Source organism: Camarhynchus parvulus, chromosome 9 (assembly GCF_901933205.1).
Source record: "Camarhynchus parvulus chromosome 9, STF_HiC, whole genome shotgun sequence".
Classification (NCBI taxonomy): domain Eukaryota; kingdom Metazoa; phylum Chordata; class Aves; order Passeriformes; family Thraupidae; genus Camarhynchus; species Camarhynchus parvulus.
The window spans coordinates 19,567,988-19,595,800 of NC_044579.1; the positions used below are offsets into that span (position 1 = coordinate 19,567,988).

The 27,813-nt window shown below is 45.8% G+C and overlaps 2 protein-coding genes across 7 annotated transcripts; one reads left to right on the top strand and one right to left on the bottom strand.

The window, feature by feature from the left end:
- Window positions 1-425: 425 nt before the first annotated feature.
- Window positions 426-4,016, bottom strand: ANAPC13 (anaphase promoting complex subunit 13). 3 transcript variants are annotated; one of them, XM_030954753.1, is made up of 3 exons: window positions 3,939-4,016; window positions 2,987-3,112; window positions 426-886 (listed from the first exon to the last, which is right to left on the bottom strand). In XM_030954753.1, the coding sequence occupies exons 2-3, from the start codon at window positions 3,083-3,085 to the stop codon at window positions 761-763; spliced, it is 225 nt and encodes a 74-aa protein (XP_030810613.1). In that variant the 5' UTR covers window positions 3,086-3,112; window positions 3,939-4,016; the 3' UTR covers window positions 426-760. The 3 variants fall into 3 exon arrangements, with proteins under 3 accessions (XP_030810613.1, XP_030810614.1, XP_030810615.1); XM_030954754.1 differs by lacking the exon at window positions 3,939-4,016 and adding an exon at window positions 3,761-3,924; XM_030954755.1 differs by lacking the exon at window positions 3,939-4,016 and adding an exon at window positions 3,493-3,593.
- CEP63 (centrosomal protein 63) lies at window positions 1,150-25,330 on the top strand. Of its 4 annotated transcripts, XM_030954750.1 has the most exons (17): window positions 1,150-1,188; window positions 1,313-1,420; window positions 6,727-6,861; window positions 8,416-8,596; window positions 9,803-9,898; window positions 12,037-12,156; window positions 12,984-13,097; window positions 14,873-14,920; window positions 15,459-15,692; window positions 15,933-16,078; window positions 16,808-16,942; window positions 17,719-17,833; window positions 19,686-19,883; window positions 20,067-20,153; window positions 21,682-21,881; window positions 22,406-22,694; window positions 24,813-25,330. In XM_030954750.1, the coding sequence occupies exons 3-17, from the start codon at window positions 6,818-6,820 to the stop codon at window positions 24,969-24,971; spliced, it is 2,166 nt and encodes a 721-aa protein (XP_030810610.1). In that variant the 5' UTR covers window positions 1,150-1,188; window positions 1,313-1,420; window positions 6,727-6,817; the 3' UTR covers window positions 24,972-25,330. The 4 variants fall into 4 exon arrangements, with proteins under 4 accessions (XP_030810610.1, XP_030810611.1, XP_030810609.1 ...); XM_030954751.1 differs by lacking the exons at window positions 1,150-1,188; window positions 1,313-1,420 and adding an exon at window positions 4,053-4,240; XM_030954749.1 differs by lacking the exons at window positions 1,150-1,188; window positions 1,313-1,420 and adding an exon at window positions 4,053-4,224.
- Window positions 25,331-27,813: the final 2,483 nt, after the last annotated feature.

A 27,813-nucleotide genomic window follows, 5' to 3' on the forward strand; every position in this document is an offset into this window, starting at 1 on the left:
CCATCACTTTTTTTAAAATTTTAATTTCCCATCTGAGGTTGCTCATCTGAGTGGCTCGCACGTCAAGAGGCCCTACAATGGGACTGGCAGGTTCTTCCTTGGAACTCTCAACCATCCCTTGGAGCACTATGATTTTGAGTAACCACCATTTCAGCATAGACTAGACTGTCTGTTCACTGTACACATTGGTAAACATTCCCAGGATGTCAGCACTGGAAATGCTGTCCACCACCACCATCAGATCCTGAGAGCAGGAATTCAAGTGCTTACAGGTTACTCCCTGCTCTTGATTCTGCTGACCAGCCTTTTGCGCCTGCCCACACATCCTGCCTCAGCCACACGCTTGTTAAAGATGGTAACGACTCACAGCTATTTGGGTTTTGTACACTGAACTCTAGACAATAATCCCACTGTGAGCTTTGAAATCAAATGCAATTTGAGACAGTAAAAACTTTTTAATCATGTGTAGAAAACATTTAAGATCAGAATTGGCACCAACTTAAGAACAAATTAACAGAAAACATGAAATAATCTTATAAGCATGGAACATTTTGCACTTGGCTCTGAGATGTCAGAGCCTCTGCTATTTTACATTCAAGAAAGAATCATTTTAAACTCTTCATTGTGAGTAGAACCACTGTTGGAATCTGAAAGTTTCAGAAATGTTTCTTTCTTAGGGCAGCTTATGACAGCAATGGTCAGCCAAAAAATGTTTTTATGTTGCATTTATGCATCCGCTGTATGAAATCCCTCTAATTCACTAATTTCCCGTGGGTGGAACGTTTTCATGGAGATACTGGAGAGCCAAATCTGTCCACTTCATTTCTTGCTCTTTCACAGACTCAGTGGTGCCACCGTTGTCTTGCTCTGGTTCAGGGAGCTCATTCTGAGAACAAAACACAGGTAGAATGCATTCCACATGTAATACACTTCCAGCAAGCAGCAGGTTGTTATGATTTGTATGGATAGATACAAAACCCCACAAACGAGACCAGAGGGTGCATCTGAACAATAAATATCATACATACTGATCCACTTAAAAATATTGCTGAGCCCCATCATGAACAGTATTCTTTTCATTTGAATGTGGTGCTTAATCTGAAAGGTAAATTGTTTTCCAGGACCCTGGGGCCTTGCTATACACTCAGACTGCACACGCAGTGAAGGAGAATATACAGCAAATGCAAAGTAAGTAAATAACAGTACAATGCAATTATTCCATTGTTTGTTTGCAATGTGCTGCTTCTGCTGTTGCCAAGAATACAAATACTGCAGACAACTGGTTTTGTAAAATGTTACTTTCCTATGGCAGGTGAGAAGTCCTTCCTGTCTGCATGCTGGACTCAGGTGTAGCTGTGCTGGATCAACAGCAGAAGCCAGAACCCCCTGCCAGGTGTGCCACAGAGCTGCTCACAGCACAGTAAGTGGAAGGAAAGTTTAACTGAGATTTCATTTTCCTTCCTTTTATTATTTGTTCTCTGTCTTGCTGTATTGGTGTAGTCACACTGAGTGTGTGCCATTCTGCCAGATACCATTTGGGCAGGAATTCAGAGTTCTAGATCTCTGGAAATGCCAGCATGAGCTAAATAAAATGTTTCAGCTTTGAAAACAATGAATGATTCAAACCCATTTGAGTTCCCAGAAATGCCTTGAGTGAGCATTGGAGCAGACTCTCGGGACAGGCTCAAATACCACTTTCACAGCTATTCTGGTTGCTTCTTTGCAATGTCCCTGAGTAACTCCCTTGTGAATCCATGCTGTTTTTTCTACATGATCAGAACGAATCCCATCTCTGGGGATCTTTATAACCATAGCCAGGCCTTTCTTTCTCTTGGTAGTTGGTGAGGCTTCCTTGTCTGAGGCTGCTATCTGTATGTGACTGTAAGCCATTGTGAGATGGCTCTAAGGGAACAAACAGTAATGTTTGGACCCAGGGTGAAGACAATTGTCAACAAGGAACATGTTTATGATACTCAGCTTGCCTAATAAAGGTTATCCCAAGCAAAGGAGGGTTTGGGCTCTTTTAGCTGAGAATTATGCTTCTGCAAGATGCTTCCCTCAAGCCCAACTCTTGGCAGGAAAATGTGTGCTGGACATATGGATTTTGAGTTGGGCAGCTGCTCCTCGCTCTCTCTGAAAAGCCAGTGGTGGCAGGGCTAAAGCTTGAACCATGTCACAAATTTGGAAATGTCTCTCTGCTGAAAGAAACCAGCACCCCACAATCTCCATGGCTGCTTTATCTGTGCTAGTGGGGTAAAGCTGGTGTACCAGAGTGAAAAAGGGAAGGGAAAATCCTCAGCTACCTCTGACTTCCCTGGAAGTTTCAAAATAGCTAAGGAAAGGTGTCAGTGTGGGAGATCTGAAGTTTCAGCTCTGAGCTCTGTGGGATCAGCAGTAGCTTTTCCCCTGCTGCCCCTCTCCAGCCTTGCAGCTGTACCCTGGATACAGCACCGCAGGCAAGAGTCCTGCTGCACCTGCCAGTCCTTCACTGCTGTCCAGGAACTGCCAACAGTAACACTGTATCTGGGAAAGACTGCTTTGAAACATCATGAAAATGTCTCAGCTTCTTTTAATGGCATGGCAGGAAGAGGAGATAAAGTGTAACCAAGACTGGAACTGTCCGTGTGAGACTGATCCTCTGCTCTCCAAACCAACCCAGAAAGTACCTCAAACACCAGGAACAAAAAAGGGATGCAGAGAGAAAGGATGATCCTATTTCTCCCTGATGCCAAACCCAGAACAGTGCAATGGGAAGGGCACTACAGTTCTGAGAGGATTCAGGAACTGCTCAGGGGACAAGGGACAGAAGCATCCATGTCCTCATGCACTCAGGAATGACTGGCATAAAGGGCAAGGAAGGAGTCAGAACCAGGAGCCTCTTGTACAAATTAGCTGCACCACAAGAAACACTGTGTGCCTTTTCTTGGAAGGGACTGTGATGAAAGCAGCAGCCTTAACTCAGATTGATAAGTACCAATTCACCTACCAGAGGGATGGCCACGTCCTCGTAGGGCAATTTATCTTCCCTCCACGCATCATCGATCAGATCCAGGATCCTGCCATCCCTCTGCACCTCGCTGTCCATCGTCACAGCAGGGGAGAGCAGCTAAATCTGTGACACAAAGCAGATGCTGTTTTAACAACATCCCCAGCCAAGGACCTGGAGTCTGGACTATGCTCCAGTTTTGACACAATCCATATGAAATTTAAAGTTACAAGGAATACTTTGATTTCCCTAATCCACTCAAAAAGGAGTTATAACCACAGAGAACAACTTCATCTGAAAAGAACTCTATCAAAGTGAATTGCAGATTGATAAGCAGCAGAGATGAATATATAAAACCAGCTGGTTATTATTGATTATGTTGATATGTATTTATATCTACTGACTGACTTTTAGAAGTCTAATTTGAGTGAGTCTGAGCACCTAGAACTGCCCAGAACCCTTTGTTGCCTGCTGGCTTACAGCCCTTGACCAGTGCCATGTCTTACCGACACCTTCACATGTCTGGGAGAGTCACAACAAAGGGCTTCAAGGTACCCAGAATTCTGCCTGAACCCGAAGTTCAGGAAACCGATGAAACAGAAGCAAAACGAGACCTATCTTTCACCCCCAGCTCCTATAATTACTCCAGAGTGTTTCATTGTACTCTGCCCTCCTGGAAGGGCCACCCCAGGCCCTCGCCCCGGTGTCCCCCTGCGGGGCAGCAGCAGCAGGCAGCTCGATCCTGGCGGGTATGATGGGAGAACTGGCACTTGCCAGGCCTGGCACTCGCCGGTTGCCGGAGCCGCGATGTGGGCGGCGATGAGCAAGGGGCTGAGCGCATCCCAGCCGCGGCGCGCTGCGATCGCTGCCTCTCCCGGCCACCGCGGCTCCGTGACCGCCCGTGTCCCCGCGGTGTCCCCCCGGTGTCCCCGCGCTCCCCTGCCCGCCCTACCCTGCCCATCTCCGGGGCCGGCGCTGCGCAGGCGCCGCCCCGGCGCATGCTCAACGCTGCCGCCGCGGGGCCGGGCCGTGCCCGCCGCCAGGGTGGGAAAGGCGGGAAGGAGGAAGGGAAGGAAGGAAGGAGGTCAGGCAGGAAGGAAGGAAACAAGCGAGGGAGGAGGGCGGTCAGCCAGCCAGCCAGCCAGCCAGAGCTGGGGTGTCGGGCAGCCCGGAGCGGAGCTCGGCCCGGTGGCTCGGGGCTGCTCCCCGGGGCGCGGCGCTGGAAGGGCCCCGGGCAGGTGCGGGGCAGGCTCTGTAAGGGCTCGGCCGGGAGCAGCTCGGCACGGCGGGAATGGGGAACGCCTGCCGGAGGCAGCTCCGGGGGCTGGAGCGGGGAGCACGCTGGCCCCGGCCCCTTCACAGACGTAAGCCGCACAGGGCAGGCTTGGGTTGGACTTCAGGAGGAATTCCTTCACAGAAGGAGTGATTAGATATTGGAAGGGCCTGCCCAGGGCGGCGGTGGTGGCGTCCCCATCCCTGGAGGTGTTAAGACTAGACGCGGCACTCAGCGCTCTGGGCTGGGTGACAAAGTGGGGATCCGTCACAGATTGGACTTGATGGTCTCAGAGCACTTTTCCAAGCTCAGTGACTCTGGGATTCTCGCCCTGGCGCGGGGCGGTTCGCTCCGGGCTCCTGCCGCAGGTGCCATTCCTGCCGCTGGCAAGTGGAGCTCGCCTGTGGTATTGTCTGTGGGAGGTTTCTGCTCCTGTTGTGTTCATTGTAAACGTGCTTCCAGCAGCGCTTGAAGATCCCATCTTTCTGTGTTTTCAAATGCGAACTAATCCCAGTGTTGTCTCATGGGGACTATTCTTAACTCCTCCTGCGTATTGTAAAGTTCTCTCCACTTAACTCTGCTACAATTCTGCCTTGAGCTGGGATGCTAAGCCTTGTTTATTTTTAAATGTGTTGTCTTGTTTTGGGCTTTATTTTTTTGCAAATACTTCAATTTTCTTCACTTTCAGAAGTGACCAGCCAACTCTTCTTGCTTCAGCTGTAGTTAATGAAGGAGATTGTTTCCTCTTGTGGGTCTTTACTCAGGTGCCTGTAACTTGCACATTGCAACTTGCAAACATGAGAGGCCAAAATTTAATACTAAATCAGCAAACTTTATGTAGCATAAAACTGGCTAGAGGTGTCTGATTTTGAGGCTTTTCCCCAAAATCTGGGTATGCCAGCAAAGTTAGCAAAGCTGTCAGACTGTGAGGGTGGTAAGGCAGAAGCACAGAGAAACTCTGGCTGTCCCTTCCATGGAAGTGTCCAAGGCCAGGATGGACAGGGCTTGGAGCAACCTGGGCTAGTGAAAGGTGCCCCTGCCCATGGCAGGGGTTTGGCATGAAATGGCTTTAAGGTCCCTTCCAACCCAAACTGTTCTGGAATTCTGTGCTGTCTGTCTCCTCATCTCTCTGCCCACTGAAAATTGATTCTGTGTAGGTGTGATTAGAATGAAAGAGGAGAGCTGCTACTGTCTAATATCTGCTGTTGCCACCTGGAGAGCTCTTGGAACGCTGTCAGCAGCTCAGGGGATCTGCTCATCTGCTCTCCTCAGCACCCTGCCCTCAGCAGAACCACGAGGTTGTTCTGCATACTGATTGAGTTTTGCTAAGCACAAACAGGACCAAAGACAGACAAAACACTGTCAGAATAGGGATAGGATTTTTTCTGTGCATTTTTATATGCTTGTGGTTTAAAACACAGCTCCCAAGGACAGGTTTTAATCCCTGAATAGTGTTTTGAAGTGCTGTAGGAGCACGATAGAAGATTCTTTGGGAAAGAGAGCAAAGCTGGGCCTGCATTTGTGAAAGTCTCCCTTGCTGTGACCTGCTCCCCTTTTGCTGATTGCATAATAATGCCATATTAATCTTAGAGGAAAGATGGTGGAAGGATTCATCTTCAGTACTTGGAAAGTGTGTAGATTTTGGAAACAGAAGTTTGTGCTAATAGCTCTGGACAAGTTTAACCATTTTTGTGTTTGATGCAGTTTCATGAAGGAGACATTGAAATAAATTCTGGCTTCCTGGCTGTGGTTTCATGGCAATATTTTATTCCCCATTTTTGGCTTTAATGTAAACCCTTCTCACTTTCACCAAGATGTGAAATTTCTTTGAGTATGCATGTGTTTGTTACTTAAAAGGTGTAATTTATAACTGGAGCAATGTACTGCTACTGTAAAGCTGTTCAACTTATTTTAATAATTTAAGGCATAATTTAAGAGGAAATTTTAAGGAGTTTGTGTTTTCTTAAAATTCCCACAACCATATGAACAGCCAGTGTGTTCTGAGTGTACTGGTAACCTGCATGGTCTCTTTAACCTAATCTGTAACAGAGGCCTGGAAAATATGTAATTTATGGATGAATTCTTACTGCTACTTGCTGGTATTTTCTCTCTGAAGTGACTACTTCCCTGTCAGAGGTGGATCTTGGGCTGGCCCCTTTGAAGCCCAGGTGTTCCTATTTCTCCACAGGCTGGTGCTCCCAGGAGATCTACCAGTCCCTCTGTGCTGAGTTCACACAAGTGCAGATTCTCATTGCTGCTCTCTGAATTTATTAGATCACATTATTATATCACTGCAATTTGATAGTGCTGGATGATAGCATTGGCTATATTTTGCTGGTAGAAAAATCAGTTTTCCCCTATTTGGCTGTAAGTTCATGAAGGTGCCATTGTTTTCCTCACCTGTAATTGCATGCTCCTTGTATGTTTTTTGACTTCTTTGCTTTGTGGTTTTCCACTTTTCCTGCAGTTGGATGGAGAAGCAGCCTGGTTTGTGCATTGCCATGGGTGACCACTGCTTTCCTGTACTTCCCTAGTACTGAAGCCACCAGGATTCAGTGATGGAGGCTTTGCTGGAAGGGATGCAAAGAAATGGGCGGGGAAGGTATGTATGCAACTGTACCCAGCAGTCATTCCAAATGATTTAGGTATTAACCTTGCCTCTTACTCAGAATAAATCCTCTGGTGTAAGTGTGCAGTGGCCTTCAGCTGCTGCAGAGGTGAAGTCACTGGGGGAGCTGGCTCTGCGCTAATCCCTGCTTATAGTCTTAATTGTATTTAGTTGTACATATTAATGAAACCTCAGCCTCCTTTTTCCTCAGTTGTTGTTGTAAACTATTCTTATTGTCCAACATCAGGAGCAGTAGTAAATAGAGTTGTGAATAAATATTTATTTTGTAACAGCCTTGCAGGGTTAATGAGATGTGACTTTGTTATCTGATTTCACTGAAAACATCTGATTATTTCCTGCTTGTGTTGAAACTGCAGAGTCCCACTCAGCTCTGAGTGAATCCTTAATGCTCTGTCTGAGGTGAGAGTCTCTAGACTTTTCAATACCCGAGAGAGACTGTAGTGACAATAACAGAACAAAATGCTTTATGTGTTAAACAACCGTGAAGCAAAAGTCACTGGTGCCATTTTCCTAGTCATCCTTGAGAATGTGACACAAATTTATTTGATACTGTATCTTCTTTAGAGAGCTGGTTGCAGAAATCGAGTTTAGAATTTGCTACATATTAGCAGATGCTCTGAAGGAAATGTTCCTGCTCTGCATAATAGCTGCTAATTTTTGGTTAACTCACAGGACAGGGTGAACTTCAAATGTGACTGATTTTGGCTCCTTTAAGAAGTATTTCTTTTCCTATAGAAAAAGTGCCAAGTAATGAAGTGTGCATATGCCCTGGGGGAACAGAAAAATTTCCATCCCTTAACCTATTGATTTCCATTTCTTTTCAGTTCTTCTCTTTGACAGGCAAATTAAAGGGGTAGAGATCATTATGGAGTTCACCACCCTCTAGGGCTGTGTCTGGCAAACCTTAATATTGTCCCTGTCTTGGCAGCTGGGAAGTTTTAGAGGAGTTACTTGAATTGGCTTCAATAATTACTGCACCAAATTAGAAATCTGGGCATCGCTAGGGAGCTTTTGCTCCCCGATGGATTGTGAGGGTTTGATTCTTCATTATCATGTTGTCATGCAGCCCCCTCTGCTTCAGGGTTTGTCTGCATTTGTGATAAACTTCTGTTTTTGGGAGCTCATAGCTTGGCTGTGAGATTCCTCTGGTGCCTGAAATCTGCTTATAAAGTGCCACTGCCTGGAGAGCAGTTAAGGCAATACAAAATATGAATTAAACACGCTTTGGTTTACTTACATCATGCCTAGTACCCGAGGCAAAAGGCTGAATGCCCAATCGTGAAGTGATGTGGTTTAGTGGGCATGGATGGTATTGGGTAAAATGTTGGACTTGATGATCTTGGAGGTCTTTTCTGACCTTAATGATTCTGTGATTCTATTCAGTGTGAGCTCATTTGAAGAGAGTTTAAAGCACTGCTTGTGCAGAGTTGGTGCCTTGGTGCCAGTCAGTTCTGCTGCCTTTGTTGGTTTGGGACACTGAATGTGTTGGGTGGGACCTGCTTTAACTCCAGGCTCTCTCCCCTCCAGTGGTGGGTTCCTGACCTCCTGTGAGGCCGAGCTGCAGGAGCTGATGAAGCAGATCGACATCATGGTGGCTCACAAGAAATCCGAATGGGAAGGGCAGACACAGGCTTTGGAAGCTTGTCTGAGTGCTCGGGAGCAGGAGCTTTCCTCTGCCAAGGCAGCTCTGCAAGAAAAACAAAAGGAGGTACCTTGGTTTCATTACTATTTTTTGGTTGGAGTCAGCAGTGTGTTTTACCTGTTAGAATCAGGAAATCAGGAATAGAATTTGTAAAGGACCTGTTGGAACATGGTGTCTGGTTCATAACTCAATCCAGGTCAAGTGATCTGCTCCCCTAGGGTTGGTGGAAGTCCACATATTGAACTGTTAGAGATATTAGAGAGAACCCAGGGGCACTGGTTCTGGCTACAGCAGTAATGGACAGCCCAGCAACCTGCAGTCATTGGTAGAAAAAACCCATTTCCTACTATATAAACTACACCAAGAAAACCATTTCCTACTATGAACTACACCAAGATATTGCTGGGAAACTCTCCATGGTCTTTTTTACAGAGCTCTGGTTTTGTGATCTTTAAATGAAAGCCTGAGGAAAGCGCAAAAAAAAAATCTGTATTGGTGGAAAATTATTAGTAAGTGAAGTTTTTGTGCAGGATGTGGACCATAAGGTACAGTTGAGCCATAGGATTTTCATTTGCAAGAATGATGATTTTTATCATATAGGTTATTGTTGTTATTATCAATTATGTTTTCTCAATACACTTGAAATGTCTCTTACCACCAAAAGCAAACATGGATTTCAAACTGAACTGTAAAGTATGTTTGAAGTCACTGCTGGAGTATATTCATGCTTTTGGTTTAGTCATATGAATTTTCTGTGGGTTTTCTTTTAATTTTAATTTGTTGGCTTGTGACCACTCAGGTTGTGGTTGGGAAAAAGATGGGAGAAAAAAAAAAAAGGGAGAAAAATGAGTCACAAGAGCAGTTGAATCAGTGTCAGGGAAGTCTTTTCTATGAGCTTCAAAACCCCTTTTCTTATTTTTCCTTGCTATTAGGATTCTCTCCTTTCTCTGACCATAGTAAGATAATGACATGGCCAACTTTTCTCTTGGTAGATAGCTTGAAATCATAATGTGTATTTGTGATGAGTTTATGAAAATACTGGATAGAAGTAGGCACAAGCCAAATACGTCAGCTTTGTCCCCAGGAGTGAAATCCAGAAACTGGCTCAAAACAAGAGACCACAACAGAAACAGTTGTGGCCCCAGCCTGCCAAAGATTTAGGCACAGCCTCGATCTATTTCATAATGATGGGCCCCACTGAAATATCCATGTATCTACTGGCAATATAGCCTACTTCTGTTATATTTATTTGCTTTTTATCCCTTTGTTCAGGTTGGCATGCTGCGTCGCCAGGTTGAGGATGTGGAAAAATCCAAGCAGGATATGGTTAGAGAGTATGAACAACAGCTGAAGAAATTCCAGGAGGAGGTGAGTTGCAAAAAGAGAAGTCTGGTTTCTAGTTCCCAGTTGATGATGGATGAATTACTTTGTGTCATTGTTTTTGTTTCAATGCTGTGGTTTTAAAACTGCCCACTCTGTTAGTGTTTGTGTGCTTAGCCAAAAGAGCATTGAGCATAGATAAAGTGACATTTGTATGGCTCAATTGGCCTGTTTTTTGTGATTTGGAGGAACTTGGTGACAGACAGAGAACTGTTGGAGTAGAAATGTTTTTATATGTTGGACATCTGCAGAAGTTCACTGCAAGAATGTCGTGTGTTTGCCCATCCCAGTCACCACAGTGCTGGTTCTGGAGCTGCCACAGGTACAGGCAGCAGCAGTTTGCTCTTTCAGCATTTCTGAAATTCAAAAAGGGTGGGGATGTAACTGACCTGGCTTGTGTGAGATCAGGAAATAACGGTGGTGTATGGTCTCATCTTTTTGCCTTTGTTAACACTGATGACTTTAGTAGGGATTTTGTACTCTCAAGGAATATTAGTCTTAATACCTTTTATGAAAACCAAGTGTATGTAGAAAATGCTGTTTGACAGTAATATCAGAGCTTCCATCTCAAAGCCTCTTACTCAATGCAAGGTGATACCTGTCCTGCAGGTGGTATAACAACATTCCAGATTTATCCTGAACTCTTTGCCTGTCTGCACTTGCCAGTAGCAGGGAGTGAACTGGCACGAGCAGCTCATAGAGCCCTGACCTGTTTTCTCTGGAGGGCTGGGCCTAGTTCCTGCTCATTGTAAGCCATAAGTGAAATTAATTTGGTAGTCTCTGCTCTGATGACAGAAGGCATCTTTTCTCATTTAAAAACACCTCACTATTCCATATGACTAACAGGCTTCATTCGCTGGCTGTTCTCACTGGAATTGTGGATAAGCTGCAGAGCAAAGCTGAGGTACATTGGCAGATCAGCCTAAATTGCTATGGCTGAAATACAGCCTGTGTGTTTTGGCCTAAATTGCATTTTGTGGGTATTTTACCTACACAGTATTAATGCTGATGACATTGAGCTCCAATATTCCTCAGTCTTCTGTTCTTAGTACTGTTTGGGGAAATTATTTCTGTCTCTGTTTACCACCATTTCCAGTGCAGTTACAGGTACAGTGTCTAACTTACTGAGACTGTCGAAAGAATAGACCTCTTATCTCCTGATATGTTTGGCAAAAGATGTTGGTATTAACTCTAAGCCTGAACATCTGTCTGTTCCCACTGAACACACCAAACTACTGAATGCATCAGGTCTTGAATCAGATATTTTTTCTTCTCATGGTCCTTCTGTTCATCCATGGGCTCAGCTTTGTCTATCAGTAAAACAGCAGTGATGGCTTTTCAAATTCATGTGGCTATTTGGAAGCCTTTTATTTAATGGTTAAGTAGGGGGGAGCTCATCATATGAAAAATTCTCCGCTAGTTGCAAGTGATTATTTGCACGGAGGGTCATTTAAATGTCAAGAGTTTTTTCCTCATTCCTGCTTCTGATACAACTTCAGCATCCTAGCAGCAGGCGTAGGAGTGATATTTTCTGTTGGCATTCTCCACTCATTGTGAAATACACAGTGTATCTAAGCAGAAAATGACAGATGAAGTGGTGTTGATATTATGGGTAATGGCAATTCTCAAACCTTCCTTCTCCCACTAAGCAGGAGAGTTCTAGTTCCCACCTGAGCTGCACAAATGTATTTTGATCACACAAGATTTACCTGTGTGTGGTGTGGTGGGTGTGCTCCTGTGGGTGAGCAGATCAGCCACAGGTGCTGCTAGGTCTTCCTGGGGCTGGGAACCACCTGTAGAGAGGGGGTTGCTGTGTTCTTGCTGCATTGACAGCTGCCTGTAAACCTCCATCTGATCAATATTTCAGTCATGCTTTAATTATGGTAAGACAGAGCTTTAGTTAAAGCTGCTGATGTCATGACTTCAGTGGCATCTTGCTACTCTCATACAACTCGTGTGTTTTGCTGTGCTGTTGGAATAAAAGACTCATTATCCAAATAGAAGCCTTCACTTGGGAGCTGTGTGGCCTTGATGAGGGCATTGTTTGTGTGAACCACTTTCAAAGGGCTGTTTAATTCTTGCCTTGAGGCCTTGAGCAAAGCTCTCTCTTTCACTATATCCTGCAGTTGTCACGGCTGAGGAGGAGCTATGAGAAGCTGCAGAAGAAAAAAAGAAGCAGAGGAGAAGCTTACAAGGGACAAGAGGAGGACAAGTTTGAATTGAGCCGACTGACCAGGAAGCTGGAGGTATGTGGTGAAAAAGCAAGTGCTGACCAGCTTGTATGTATTAACTGCCTTACTGGGCTTCACTGGTGACTGAACTGTCCACTAGGAAGTGGACAGTGACTCCTGCTTAAGGAGCACTGCCCATCAACTCTCCAGGTGCAGCTCTTCTCAACTGCATGTGTGATAAAGGCAGTTTCGTGTGTTGGGGCCTCTGACTGCACTGCATAAACCTTAATGCTGTTCTTACCCTTAGACTAAATAAAAGGAAGGAGGTACTGGAAGAGTAACTAATTATGTGAATGGAATGAATCCCAGTGTGGGGAGGTTGTATTCTCACTTCTTTGAGGAGGAGGGAGCTACATGTCAAACTTCTTCTCAACCCTGTCTCATCTTCTAATCTTTCTGCTTTGCTGAGCTCAACCCCACTCAGTTTTCTCCTCCTGAGAGATGTGGTAACAACAGACATCTGCCTGATGTAGTATCCAATTTCTGGAGCAGAGATTAGCAGTCAAATTCTGTATTTAATTCTTGTCATCTTGGTGATTTCAGTAGCAGCATGTTTTGGAAGCCAAAGCCAGTCTGAATTGTTAAACCCCTGACAGCAAAGCCATGAAATCAGCCATGAATGTTTTGGCACTTAACATTTGTGAGCTTTACGTCAGGTGGGGAAGGAGTGCAGCGAGCACGGTGTGTGAGGGCTCTGCACTGCTGAGCTGCTTCATCAGGTGACTGGCTAATGGTTTCCCTGCTGGGGGAAAGGTGTGAGGATATGGTGGGGAGAGAAGGCAAACATGGATGTGAACTGGAGGGGGATGTACTGCTCCAAGCCACCCCTGCTGTCCTTGCAGGAGTTCCGTCAGAAATCACTTGACTGGGAGAAGCAGCGCCTGCAGTACCAGCAGCAGGTGGCATCGCTGGAGGCGCAGCGCAAGGCTCTGGCAGAGCACTCCGAGCTCATGCAGGTACAATTAACGTGTGCTGGAAGTTTCTGCTTTGTTTGTGGCAGGGAGGGAGAGGCTAATGAAATCTCTCAGGCTCCCATCCAGTTCAGATTGCCATTGAAGTGACTTTTAATGTTCTGGTGGAATAAGGTTTGCTTGTACGAGTGCTGTATGGAGAAAAGGTCTGGAGTCTGTCATCAGAGATTAGATAAACCTTGTGCAGCTCTCCCTGCCATCACTCTGGTTAGCAGAGAAGAGAGTAGGATGCAGATTTCCCTGAGAGGCAGAGACCCCAGCATATAACACTTTAAAATATGTTACATCATGTTGTCTACTTGAAAGCTGTGTACCTGCCAGCAGGTAGATATGTACCTTGTGGGTCCAGCTCAGAGGGTACTGTTGGAAAACAGTCTTCCCCTACAGCAGAGATGTCCATAAAATACTGAAGCAACAGCAGTTTCCAGCCCCCCACCCCTCTTTTTAAGTCTCTCAAAGGCAAAAAGTAGTGGGGCTGCTGTTCTGCAAAGCTGATGGCTCAGTGAATTAGTGGTGCTGCAGCAGAGCAAGATGAATTGACCTAGAGCACAGCTGTGAAGTCACACAGACACAATCACAGCAGACACTGATAAGAAGCTCTTGCTGGGGACTTTGCCTTAATGGGCTCCTGAGTTGCTCTTGAGTGGAAGCTCCTGCGAGGAGGGAGACTGTGATGACAGGATTGAAGCTGGCTCTGACAGGGGCTTTGTGAGAGGCTGACACCAGGAGATGTACAAATGCAGAGAGAGTCCTTGAGCAGAAGGTCTTGCTGCTCTGCTGTCTGTGTGTCGTTGATAGCTCAATTGTTTGGGAACAGATGTGTCCTTGGAGCTCAGGCTGGGACACTGGGGCACAGAGGAACTTGTCTTACTGTGCAGCAGAAAACCAGGAGGCTGGGGAGGTTTTCCCGGAGCTGTATAGGTGCCTTAGGTGCACAGGTACTGTGAAAAGACTGCCTGAATCCTCAGTTGCTTTGAAAAGCCCAGCATGGAAGTGCTAATTTTTTTGCCTTGGACGTTTCTGTACATTTTACGTGCTCAGTTGTCTTTCTAGCACAAGGTCAAGCTGAGATCCATGACCATGGAGTACTTCCCCTCTCTCTCCTTTCATCTGGCATCCACTCAGCTCTTGCAGAGCAGCTTAGGGAAGCCTGAAATTTTCCCTGGTACAGACCACCTTCTGGAACACCTTCAGCCTTTAAAGTCAGCCTTTCCTAAAAACCTGGAATCGTCTGCTGGCCTGGATATTGTGTGGCTGGAAATAAGAGACAGCTTAAATGTTTTCTTAATGCTGAAATAAATGTTCAAGCAGTCTGATACTCTGGCTTCTTGGGTGAAGAAAGGCTCTGCTTTAAACTCTTGGCCCTCTTGATTATCTTTTCTGTCATGACTATTTTAATAATAATAAAAGGCTGTAATCAAAACTATACCATAGCCTTGCAAATGAGCAGTTCTTACAGTTTGTGTAAATCAAGCCATGTGATGCTTCTGAAGCTGGCAGGCATTGCTGCTCTTTGAAACTGGGAGGATAGGACTGCTCAAATATTTTGTTTGAGCCTTTAAAAATTCAAAGATTTTATACAGTAAGGGGCTACATGAAGTGAATGTTCCTAGAAGTTTATGTGAGAGCTGGCTTGTTAAATTTCACCAGCTAGCTGTGTGGAAAGAAATGCTATGAAATAAAGTATTGTGCCTATAAATTATAGAGCAGATATTGTCTGCTACTCATACATTCCTTGTAACTTTTTTGTCTGCCATTAGAGCGCTGAAAAATTCAAAGTGAGCACTCCCTCAGGCTGCTGGAACCAGGTATTTACTGCAGAGAGCAAAGCAAATTGGCTGTTACAAACTGGTTTGTTTTGGGGCTGTTTGGTGGTTGTGGTTTTGCAGTTGAGCACCCTGAGCTGCTTTCTGTCCTGGTGTGGAATTAATGCTTGGGTAATCTCTGCCCTGTTTGGTTTACAGACTTTCTTACCTGCAGCCATTAGTCCTGGTCTAGCCTTGAGCTCATGAGCAAAATAATAGCAGGAGGCTTTGTTCTTAGACAAATCATACTTGGGCAGCTGGAGTGATTTCAGATTCTCATTTTCCAGATTCTCTTTGAACTGCTTTTGGAATCAAATGTCTCCCTCTTTTTTCATTTTATTTTTTACTTATTCTATTTGCCTTGGGAAGCTTTATCCATCATGTAACCCTGGAACAATACTCTCCCTAATTCCCTGGAAGGTATTGTTGAGAATGAGAATGTGGCTCATTAGACCAAGAAATCAGTAGCTGTGTTGAATTTAGCTTTGGTAGAACTTTGGTGGTTTTGCAGTTTAGCTCTAGCAGGTGCTTGCTGTTGCAGACCCAGCTGGCCAGTCGGAAGCAGATGCTGGACTCGGTGGAGCTGGCGAGCCGCTCGGAAATCCAGCACTTGAGCAGCAGGCTGGAGAGGGCCAAGGACACCATCAGTGCCAACGAGCTGGAGGTGCAGAGGCTCAGCATGAGGGTGGATGACCTCAGTGAGGACAATCGCATCATTCTGGAAGATCAGCACAGAGTTCAAGAGGAATTAAGACAGTCCAAGACAATGTTAGAGGTCAGTGGAGGAACTCTTAAGAAATCGAGTCTGAAGTGGTGGGAAGGCTTTTCATCCTGGAGTCTGTCTCTTTCTAGAGCCTTTGTAAAGTTCCTGATTAGCATCAAAATTGACTTTGTAGGAATGTGCTGCTCTGCAGTATTTCAAAGGGTCCTAAAAAATCTGATCAACCTCTTGTCACATTGCAACTAACTGGTTTGGTCCATCTTGCAGCAGTCACTCTTTCTACCTCCTGTGCAGGTGCTGCAGGATGAGAAGATGGAACTGAGAGCCACCTTGCAGTCCCAAGAAGATTTCATTAGCAGCTCGAAACTGCACCAGGAACAGTTACAGAAACAGCTGGACAGGATGACTGAAACTCTTCACACAAAAGAACTCCTCATCAGGTAGCATCTGTGCCTTGCTGGTACTTTGGCTCTTCAATCCAGGTCCATGTTCCAGGTTTCTCACTGAGGACAGTAGCAGCATTTTCATGCAGCTGGATCTGTATTGGTTGTATTTAACATAGTGCACTGCAGTTTATCACAAGCACTGCGCTGCCTTGCAGCATTTTTCAATTTGCATTGCTTTTGGAATTAGCAGATAATCAGTGAAGAGCATGGAGGGAATCCACTTTCCTCAGCTGGGTTTCTGGAGGCAGTGCAGGGCTTTTGAGAATGTTTCTCCCAGGCATTTTCAGCCAAGTGCTGGAGGCCTTTCAGGGTTTGATAACATGGCTTATTAACCTAGGTGAAAGTTCTCACTGGTTGGGGCTTGCTCAGGTAACTACATCTGTGACAAAATCATGTTAGCCTTCTGCCCAGGCAGTGTGCAGAGGCTGTTGGGTTCTGGTGGCTGTGTCAGAAGGTTTGGATGTTGGTCACCTACCAGTCTCTGACAGGGAGGCCAACATCAAAATAAAAGATAGTCTTTTTCAGTCAGCCTTAACTCAAGCAGGGGCTGTCATCCAGCTGCTGTGTTTACTTACTCACACTGCACACAGTGGTCACCTGCTTTTTGGTGCTGTGTATTTTTCAGAGAACTCCAGCAGTTATGTTCCCTGTACCAATGAACTCAGACATGTTTCTGTGCTGTTATTCTGTGCATGTTTCTGTAAAGCTGCTATTTCTGTGTAGGGCCTTGGAGGAGCGCTTGCAAGGGAAGCCATTGTCCTCTGCAGGGCTGGAGCTGGAGCAGGTGCTGCTGCAGCTGGATGTTGCCCAGAAGAAGGAGCAGCACTTGCAGTCAGAGGTGACTCGTCTTGAGAACAGGTAACCCTCTGCTTGCTCCCTCTGCAAGTGCAAGTAGTCTTGGATAATAACACAGCACCTAATTGTGTTCATCAAGTTAACTAGTGATGTTTGTAGGCTTGTTTTAAATATCAAAGGGCCAAAGAAATCAAGTGCAATTCATTTTGCAGGGTAATAGTGACTGCTTTGCTAATTGGTTGGCTGCCTTTCTCTGCACATGGTGGGTGTTCTCAGGGTTCCAGCTTCCTTAGGCTGAGCACCTTTACTGAGGCTAAGGAGTCTTTGTTAGACAGCTGGTTAGAACCAGATCCAGACCTTCCTGTGAAGTGAGGGTTATAAACAAATCTGTCCAGAGAGATTGGGGGCTCCCTGTCTCTGGAGGTACTCAAGACCAGGCTGGATGGGGGTTGAGGCAACCTGGTCCAGTTGAAGGTGTCCCTCCCCATGGCAGGGGGTGGAATGAGTTGAGCTTTAGGGTCCCTCCCAACCCAAAGCATTTTGTGATTCTATGATTCCTCTCCAAGTTTGTGGTTTTCAGACTTGTGTTTACATATAAATTTTGTAATCTTACTTTGTAAATAAACAAGCAAGAAACAGTTGTTATCTGTTAGATGAGCTTCCTGATCTCTTGTGAAATGATTTTGGAAAACAAACCCAGAGGATTGGTAAGGAACTTGTAGGCTGAGTTTAGTTTCTGTTGTAATGGACATAAAGGACTGCCTGGAAGATCAAAGTTTCTCTGACCATTTCCTCCTCCTTGGGTTATTCTAATCTATACTTTTGCATTTGGCACCCAGCCTGGTGTCTTCAAATGCCAGGTGTGTGCAGCTGAGCGAGGAGCTGGGGGAGAATATCAAAGAGCTGCAGTCCCTGGAAGAAGACCAGACTGAGTCAAGGGCAGAGATTAAAAAGGTAACATGGCTTTGTTCCTGGGGAGTGGGATGGCAGTGGTGGGGTGAGCTGATCCCTGTGTGCCAGTGCCTCAACAGTGGCACCAGGGCAGGGCTGCTGGCAGGCAGGGATCTGCTGGAGGTAAGGAGCACACCTGGCAGAGGAAGGGTTGAGAGGACACCTGTGTGCAGGTGTCTGAACCTGGCTTTGTGAGCATCTCCTGGGCCTCCCCCAGTACTTCTGTATGCTTGATACTGATGCTTGACTTACTGCTGGAGGGGAAAATATGCAAAGAAATTAAGGTCTAGAATTCTGAGTTTAAGCCTGATACAGGCTCCCAGCAGGATGAAGAGCAGAGGAGGAGTGAGTTTGCTGTAATATGTCCTGTCACACTTGAGGCAGGACTTCAAATGTGTCCTGGTCCCTGTGTGAATAAGGGAGTGTGTTTCAGGCTGGATAGCTGGGCATGAGGGCAGGGGCTGGGCGGAATGGAGCAGCTCACCTGCCCCGAGGGGCTCACCCCAGAGCTCTGAGCACCCAAGGGGGGCAGGCCCTCCACTAGCTTGGCTCTTCATAATGGTCTGCATCAACTCATGTGAGAGCTTTCACTGGAGCCTGGTAGAGTGGAAGCCTCATTGAACCTGAGTGAAAAACCTCACTTGTGTGGAAATCCTTCATCCTTTATTCTGAACATACAGAGGTGCAGATCTTGCCAGAGATGTGTGCTTGGTTACACATCTAAACAGCCACACAGTAAATGAATCTCCCACAGGCTGCTGGGGAGGAGGGAGAGATTTATGAAGGCTGTTTCTGTTTTATATACTTGGGAGGCATTGAGGTGACATGGAGATAAATCACCATGTGAACGGTATTTACATGGGTAGGCAGAGATCATCTGGTTCAATTTTCTAAAATGCTTGTAATTCTCAGAAAAATCCTGTGTGTTTGGGTGGTTTATATTTCTGACTAATGGAATGGAGTCCTGGGGAAGGAATTATGCTGCTGTTGGTCTGTCGTGCCACTGAATAAATATTAAGTGTGCCTACAAGCATATTGTATGTGGTGCAGGTCTGCCACCTCAAAAAGCATTGAATAAACCAAGATAAGGTATGGAAAAAGATGGCCATAAAGGATGGAGTGGTTTTTATACAAGCAACAGCTGAATGGAATAGGACTTAGCAAACTGGAAAAGAGATAAATGAGATTGAATGGACTGAAAATAAAATCATGCCTGTCATGTGGAAAGTAAATAGGGAATGATTATTCTCTCATCATGCAGGGCCTAGTGGTCATCACACAGAGTTAGGAAAACAAAGAGATGTATTTTTACCCTGTGCATAGCTGGCTGGTGGAAGTTTGCCATGGGAAGCTTTAGTTGCTACGAGCTAACATTGATTCAACTCTAATATTGATTCAAAAGACTTAGGGCAAATTAATTCCTGGAAGAAAAAGCCAGCTTGAGCTATTTAAAGTTACCATATTTAAATGGTATCTTCAAATACCCCAGGAAGGCAGAGTGGCCAATTGCAGGGTTATATTTCCCAAGGGTTACTGTGCTTCCCCAGTCATGGTGAACCTTTGCCTACAGAGGTTGAATGATGAGCTGAAGAGGCTGTTGGTTTGATAAATTGTGGGTTTTCTCAAGTACCTCATGGCATGAAACTTCTTTCCAGTTGGCAGTGTGTGGTGTGGGAGGGGATTGGGATGAGGCGGCTCTCAATCAGGAAGGACAAGCACGTGCAGAGGGTTTGTTACAGAGAGCCTTTTTGTTTTCCAGGACTGAGATTTCACATTCCCATGTGCAATACTTTTGCTTTTTTAGCTGAAACGTGTTTTAAAAGCTCATTAATGATGTGTGCATGTCTTCCTCCAGCTGAAAGACCAGCTCTCTCAGGCTGAACAAATGCACAGCAGTGAGCTGGAGGGGATGAAAAGGGAGATCTCTAGGCTGACCCAGGAGCTGCAGCAGCGGGACATCACCATTGCATCGGCGAGCGGCTCCACCTCAGACCTGGAGCAGCAGCTCAGAGCAGAGATTGAAAGAGCAGAGAGGAAAGCAGTGGAGCACAGGGTAAAAAAGGCACAAGACTCTTATGCTATCTGTTTAAGGGATCTGAAGGCTTGGAACACCATCCTGGGTTTTAGCTACATTAGTAATTTCCTTCTATCTTTAGCCTCTGTACAAAAGCTGAGGGTGTTATGGGCCTGCATTGTGTTCTTTTTCTGAGCTTGTTGGTTGCCTCTGTCTCCTCAGGTAATTCTGGTCCAGCTGGAAACCTTGAGGCTGGAAAACCGTCATCTCTCAGAGATTTTGGAAAAAACAGAGTGTGGTAAGCTGAAGGTATGAGGTTTTGAGGACCAGGAGCTGGGAAGGGGCTAGCCTTGTGTGCCTGCCTGGAAATAGTCAGAGTCTTTGCCCAGGCCTCTCAAAATGGGGAATAGAGCTCAGTGAACTTTAAACCCAAGCAAAAGAGGCAATTTGAGAGGAAATAAGGTGCAGAAATATCAAGCATTTGTTCAGTCAGAGAGTGGTGAAGAGAACTACAGAAGCAGCCATAATTTCCATGTCTTCTCCATGGGCTTTGGCCCACGTTTTTTAGTACATTTCATTACGCTTCCATTTTAAGCCAGTTTACCTCAAACCTTTGATTCTCAACCTGTGATGTCCTTTTGACCTGTCTGAGAGCTGTAACTGCTCTGGCCCTTGAAATGCTTGGGGTGAGAGTGTGTTCTCCCCTAGTGAGGAGCCATTCAGCAGGGCCCTCCTTTGCTCTCCATGAGGGGGATGCAGACTGGGAATATGGGCTGGATGTGTTGGGGCAGTGTTCTTGGAAAGAGCCCTGTGGTGGGCTCCTACAGCTGAACAAAACCTCCAAAACTCCTGAGGCAGAGGGGAGAAGAGGAGCCTGCATGGCAGAGGTGCAGCTTTGGCAGAAATAACGAGTTGGCTCATTTTGTGAAGGAAGAAGTGGCTGGTTTGCAAGTTCTGTTTCAACTTAAGCAGAATGGCTGCTTCCCTGTAGGGGGCAAGGGCTGGATTCAGACAGCTGAGAAGCTCATGAGAGTATGTCAGAGCTTTTTTCCTGTTAGATCTGTGGGAAGGAAATACCTCTTAGTATTAGTTTGGGGTGATTGTCAGTTGTGCCAAGTTCCTGGGAAAGTGCTGAACAGAAGCCTGTGGCTGGTGAGATGGATTAAAAGCACAGCTTTCTGGAGGGCTGGTTTGAAACTGAAATAACTTAAGGCCCATTGCTTTCTGCTTGAAAAGTGCCTGGTGGCTTTTGCCTGTGTGAATTCCCAAAAATGTGGCAGCAGTGTGAAAAGCAGGAAATCTTCCTTAAAAAAAAGCCCTACAGCCCTAAGGCACAGGAGCTGGATCTTGGCCTGGCAGTCCTAATGCATATTTGGAAAGGCCTTAGATACTGAGCTGATGAGAATTAATTAAGCATCTAAATTTAATAGAATTGGCAAAAAGCAAGTGGGAATGTCACAGGGATAGAAGCAGTGGAAATTATACTCACCTGGCCTAGTAAAAAGAAGATGATGGGAAGAAGCAAGTTGTTCAGAGTTTCAGAAAGGCCAGAGGCAGGTACATCTGGGCTATCCTAGGTCCATGTTTTCCCGTTCTAAAAGGAATCCAGTGGTGAGAGAGACTGACCATCCCAGGCAGATCAGCCTAGTGAATCTGGATGAAGACCCAGTAAGGTATATGTATAATTAATTTTCTCCTAGGAAAGTCTTGAAGGTTTTGCCAGTCAAGTGAGGTTGGGGTTATGCCTTAAGGAATCTCTAGCTGGCCTTTGCTCTGGATGTGACTGTGGTATCTTGCAAACCAGAACTTCTGACTTCTGCCCTTCTTTGTCTGTTAGGGGGGTGCTGGCACCCTGAGAGCACTCAGGGAGGACTACACTGCTGAGCTCCAGAAATTAATAGCTGAGAACCAGCAGCTGCGGAAGGACCTCGCAGAGACCAGGGCAAAACTGGGGGTCACTGCACAGGTATGCCCAGGTGAACCTGAGGGCATGGCTCAGCAGGGGCAAGGCGGAGAGCCCAGGGATGTACAGCACAGGTGAGTGACCCCAGGGATGCTGCTTCATCAGGGGGAAGGAGAGCAGAAGGTGTGGGGATGTTTAAGGGCATGCTGGGTGTCTCTCCAGTGCATTGTGTGTCTGGGAGAACACAAGGACTGGTTGGGAATCTGCCTTTGTGCCTTAAGCAGTGCAGTAGCTTTGAGTCCCAGCTGGTTTGTGTTCTGCAAAGCCAGCAGTGTTTGTCTTTTGTCTGCCTTTGCCTCTCTTTGGAGCAGCAGTCTGTGCTGTTTTTGGTAACAGGATTAGATGTGGCCCAGGCAGCTGTGTTCCTTTCTGTTGCTGTGCTAGGATGTGCAGGCTGTGGTTTTTGATATCTACAGTAGCAGAAGAGAGAGAGAATTCCACAGGGACTGAATGTGTGTCTGGAAGTGCTATGGAAACAAGTTTGGATTGCCAGGGCTGTTAGTAACATCTATGTTAATTGTTGCCTCTTGTGTGAGTTTTTGCTGGAGTTCAGCTGCTAAGAGACAAACTCAGTTCTGTGCTCAAACCTGCCTTCCAGGGAAGCACAGCACAAGCAGGATGAACACACAGGGAGGACACATCTCCAGCCTGACAGGACTGCTCAGCATCATCACAGGGACTCCCAAAGGTGTGGGGCTGCAGAAACAGGAACTGTGACCCCTGAGATGGGTGAGCCACCCTCCCAGAGCAGCAGCAAGAACTGCAGGGAGTCACGTGCCTGGCTGGGAATGGAGTCTGTGCTTCATGTGGTGCATGAAAACAAAGATTTTGCAGATGAAGCATCTAAGCAGCCTGCCTTAAATCATCACAGAGAATCTGTGTTTTTGGTAAGCAGTGTACAGGAGCTACTTGCTGCTCAACAGCTGAAAATAGAGCTGGGTTCTTATCTGGCAAAAGGGGATGGGCATTTGAATGCATGACCTAACTGCATGTTGTGTGTGATCCTCTAAGTAAATCAAATGTTAAACAGGGAAGGAAAGCCACTGCTGGATGGGTAAGACTTGGCCAGGAAGATCCATATAGAGGCTCTTCAGAACTCCTTGGAGAACAGCTTTGTGTTTGTGTGCTTGCTAAGTTAATTCCAAGAGCTCATGGTGCTGTACCTCAGTGTGTACCAGAATCTGCTCCTGTCCCCTCAGAATTCTGCTTCAGCTTTTGGCTTGGGCCTGTAGTAGAGGCTCAGAGTGGATGTGGAGTGCTGAGTATGTCAGTATTTCACAGGCCTCTGGGTGGCTGGTTGCTGCACATCTGTAGAGCACAGGGTGAGTTTTACCCCTTTTCAAACAGGCTGCAGCAGTCAGCACACTGAACTTAAAGCTGCTTATGCTTGCAGATGACAAAGCCTGAAATCCCTGCTTCACTGCACAAGGGGAGCCTGCTCTTTTTCCCAGTTGCTGATGGTATTTTTTTCATCAGGAGCAGTGTTAGCACTTTCTCTGTCCTACCTCAGCTCAGTTGCTGAAGCAAGTTACAAGAAAACTGACCAACATACAGAAAATTTGCACTGAATCACTTCTTCCTGTCATGTTTAGGGAGGGGAGAATGGTGAGCACTGGTCCTTGCTCCAGATGTGTTGCCCTAGCAGTGTTCAGAGCAGTTTCTCTTCTGTTTTTGCATTGATAGCAGTGACAACTATTAGCTATCTTTTTGTAGGAGTCCAGAGAAGAGGCTCAAAGGCTAATGCACAGATAAGTGGAGGCTTGCCAGATCTTTGATGAGGTTTATGACCAAGAACAGGTCTTGATTTTTCAAGACTAAAATAGCTTGTGCACATACCCAGAGAACAGTGTTGGGAACTTAGGGAACTACAGTATTGTGAATGGAAACTCTTCAGGTTGCAAGACTGGACCCAAAGTGTGAACAATTCCCCTTTAGGGCCTGAGAAGCTCTAGGGCTTGATGTTTAATAGAAGAGAATGGGCTGCTTTTTATTCTGAGAGGTAGAAATAAGATTTCTAAGGAAATGCAGATATTTCTCCTGGTGTTGACTGGGTCAGGCTCCAGTGTCTTTAAATCAATTCCTTTAGCACTAAGAGAGCAGAACTCCCATCAGTAGGCAGTAGTGGGGTGGGAGAGATTTGCTTGTTGTCTGTAGCCTTTTTTGTTTCCCTTTGTTCCTGGCTGTTGACAAGACCTGAAAACCACGAGACTCCAGGATTTGGAAATAACCAGTTCTTTTCTCTTGCCAACACACTGAGACAACTTGTCTGTAATGGAAAGCAGCCCCTTAGTAACCTTAATATTTCACGTGCCAGCCCCTGTGCACGAGGCTTCTCTTCATCAACTTGTACATTAAGCCTGGTTTACAGTGTTGTTTTTGTAAGTTAATAACTTGTGGGTAAGTGATGTGAGGAGCAGGAATAGTTGTTGACTGTAAAGGAAAGAATCTGGACTAGCTTGTTGGCCATTGCTGGCTGGACTGAAGTGCTGTTCTGTGAGCTGCAATGGGAGTTTGGCCTGTACTTGCCTGTGGGATTGTACCAGGAGCCTATTACTTCGGGGAAGAAGAGGAGGTATATGAAAGAAAGCAGAGATATTCCCAGTGGGGAATATATGGTAAAAAAAACCAGTCTGGCAGTGCTTTCCCTTCCCTGGACCCAAACTCTGAGGGGCTCCCACTCACTGGGATTTTTATGGAGACAAGGAGCAGGATGATGTTGCACCAGCACCCAGGGAAAACTCCTTGGTATTCTGTAGTGACCTTCTCTAGCTGTGATTTTTGAGTAGTGATTTTTTGTCAGTCTTGGCTTCGTGCAGCAATCGTTGCTGGCTATTGGGAGGGACGTGACCTGTGATGCAAGTATGAGACCTGAGTGCTTAGTCTGCCCATTAGATGGAAACGAGCCCTCTAGGAGCATGTTCAGTGGTGTGGTTTGAAGATCAGTGGTGTTTCTGGCCAAAACTTGGAATGAAGGAATGCCTGATAATCCCTTTGTTTCCCTTTAGTGCCCCTTGCCTACAGCTTCTGTGGGATCCATTGCTGCACGATACCTGGAAGATGAAGAAGTGAGATCCCAGCACATCCTGGAGTGCCTAAATGCTCACATTGAGGAACTGAAAAAAGAGAGTGCAAAGATAGTGAGACGATTTGAGCACCAGGAGTAATGTTCCTTGTGGAATTGGAATGCTGGTTTCCTTATGTGCTTCCAAACTGTGACTGGGAAGGTGCCTGTATCCAGCTGGGATTGGAGCTTGAGTGAGAGGCCACGTGTCCCACTTGGAGCTGAATCAGCAGGATGGGAGTTGAGGAAAAGGAGCTCCTGTCTCCATGCTTGCTCTGATGAGGGGTGTTACACCACAAACATTTTAATCAGCTTGCCATAGGTCAGAGAGCTGCATCACAGCTGTGTGCTCACTCACAAAGTTGATGGTATTTTTTAAAAGCAAAACATTTCCTAGTTTTTATGTATTTAAAGTATATTTTATACATGTAAAAGCATTGAAATAAATCAGAATGGCAAACACCTCTTTTCTTGTTTATACAAATACATAAAGTGACTCTTGTGCCTTATATTCTCTTCTCATCAGGAACTTGGATCGATACCTTTTCCATCACAGCACAGCTATGTTCTTCGAAGAACAGGGAATAAAATTCCTCTTTCCTTTAGGCTATCTGCATTTTTTCTCAGTTAATTTGCCCTTAGTGGAATTTCTTAGTATTTCCTGGTTCTTGTAGCTTCTGCCCTTTCCAATTTGTGTAGTATCCAGTGTCTTTATCTTGCTATACAGGATGCTTGAAGTACTGCAGGATAGCTGAGGAATGAGTGGCTGAATTCTGGATGTGGTCATGGCTCTTGGAAAAGAGAAATAGGAATGAGAAATGACACTGGGTGGGAGGAGAACCCACAAGCAAGTGAGGTTCATCCACATGTCATTGCAGCTGCCATGTGAGCTGGTGCCAGCCTGGGTTGAATCTGGACAGTCCAGTGGAACTGCTGCATCAAAATACATCTGTGACCTCTTTTGGGGAAAATACTCAGTCTTTCCTCGAGGGAAGTAAGTTGTTAATGAGTGAACAGGACCTATTCCCTATGGACTTGTTTTCTTTTGGGTCTCTACAGTGCTCCTGTGGCTGAGTCTTTATGGTCTTTGTGCAGGCAAATCTTGTGATAAGGACATTCCATGTCCATAAGTTTCCTGTTCCTTTCCATCAGCTTCACCTTGTCTTAGAGCAGCTTAATGCTGTCAGGGAACAGGAATTCAAAAGCATCACGTACACAGAGCCCAACCATTGTGTCAGACAGGTGAGTTCAGCCAGGGGGGGTGCCTGGCTGCAGACTGGGACTGCACTTGGGCATGCACCTCTGCATCCCAGAGTTTAGAAATGTTCCAATCCAAAAGTCCTTGTGTTTTGGCTTTCTTGAGGAGTTCCTTGCATGAGAATAAAACCTTCAAATCCATTCTGGATTCTCATTGTGCAGCTTTGGTGTTGAGGTGCTGAACTGGCCCCAGCTGGAGCTGGACTGTGGTCATCCAGCACTGGCCTTGGATCCTCTGTAGAGCTGTCCATGGGTGTTTTTGGAACATCCTCCCTGTCTGTCCAGATCTCACGCAAGGACTTGTTGGGCGTGGGGCATTTTGATAAGATCTGAACAGGAGAATGCACCAAACTGTTTCCTCTTTGCAGATGAACCTATAGATGCACTGAGTGTGAGATATGCCAGAACCCTTAGAGATCCCTCACAGCCTTCAGTGAGGCCACCAATTTAATTTTTAAATGATACGTGGCAAGTAGTATTGTATTTCCTGATGATTTCTCAAACTAGTTACTGAGTGTTGCATCATGCTGTTGGTGTTTTCAGCAGTTCAGGAGACATTTTGCCTTGTTTCTGATGTGCTCTTCCATATCCCTTCAGAGATATTTGGCAGTTCATGTTGGCAGAAGGGAAGAGCAAGACTGAAGATGATCCATTTGCTTAATTAGCAGCTATAATCCTACAGTTTTATCAATTTCTAATACCTGTAATAAGCAGCTTCATTCAGGGACAATTCATTCATCAGCTTCATTCATCTAAAAATTTGAACTAATGTAACTAAAGTAGCATCTGCAGCAGGGGAACTGCTGAGTTACTTCCCTATGTTGGTGTGTGTGTGCTTTGTCTTTCCCCCTTTCTGTCATTGCAGATACCCTGAGAGAACTGAGAAGTCTGTTCCAGAACTGTTCTCCTGGTGTTGGAACCTTGGCTGCACTAAAGAATGTGCATTTTTTATGAGGAGGAGGAGAAGGAGCTGTGTTTATCCTGGAGGGAGGTGTCACAGCAAGTGCAGACTTCTGAGGTTCTTTTATCTGGGGCTGCAGGGTTTCTCAGGCATTGTCTGCCTTTGCAGTGTCAAAGCTCCCTTGGAATAATCACCTGGCCCTGGAAACTTTATAATTAATGAAGCTGGAGAGGGGGTTTGTGTCTTTGAACTTATGCCTTCAATAGCACTAAAGAATTTCTTGCACACTTGCAGGGCAGAGCCAATGTTTGTTTTTTGATTGAGACAAAAGTGTGGAACTGTATTTGCAGCACTTCCTTTTGTACATCTGTAGAGTGGGAGGCTGTGCAGGCTTCATCTGTCTTTAGTGTGTTACAGATGTTCTGCTGTGGATGTGACAATGCTTGAGGGTCACTCATTACCCTGAGAGGTTAAAGAATCTGGGACTCTGTAGATGTGTGGAATTGCAGGTGCCTGGGTTTTGCAGACTTGGGTTGCAGGAACAGGGAATACTCCACGAGGTTGTGCTAAGTAGGGGGCAATAAACTGTTCTCTTTGCTCTCTTGGGGTGAGTTTTTGTTCCCCCTGCCATCTTGAGACAGAAATAGAGTTTAGAGAGAGGGCTTGTGGAAGTGAGTCTTTGAGACAAGGAGCAGGGACCGCGTTCATAGCAGTGTCGCCTGCAGAGAGGCTTTACCAAAGTGTCTGTTTGTGTGCTTGTGTCTATTTGTGAACATCAAATGTGTGG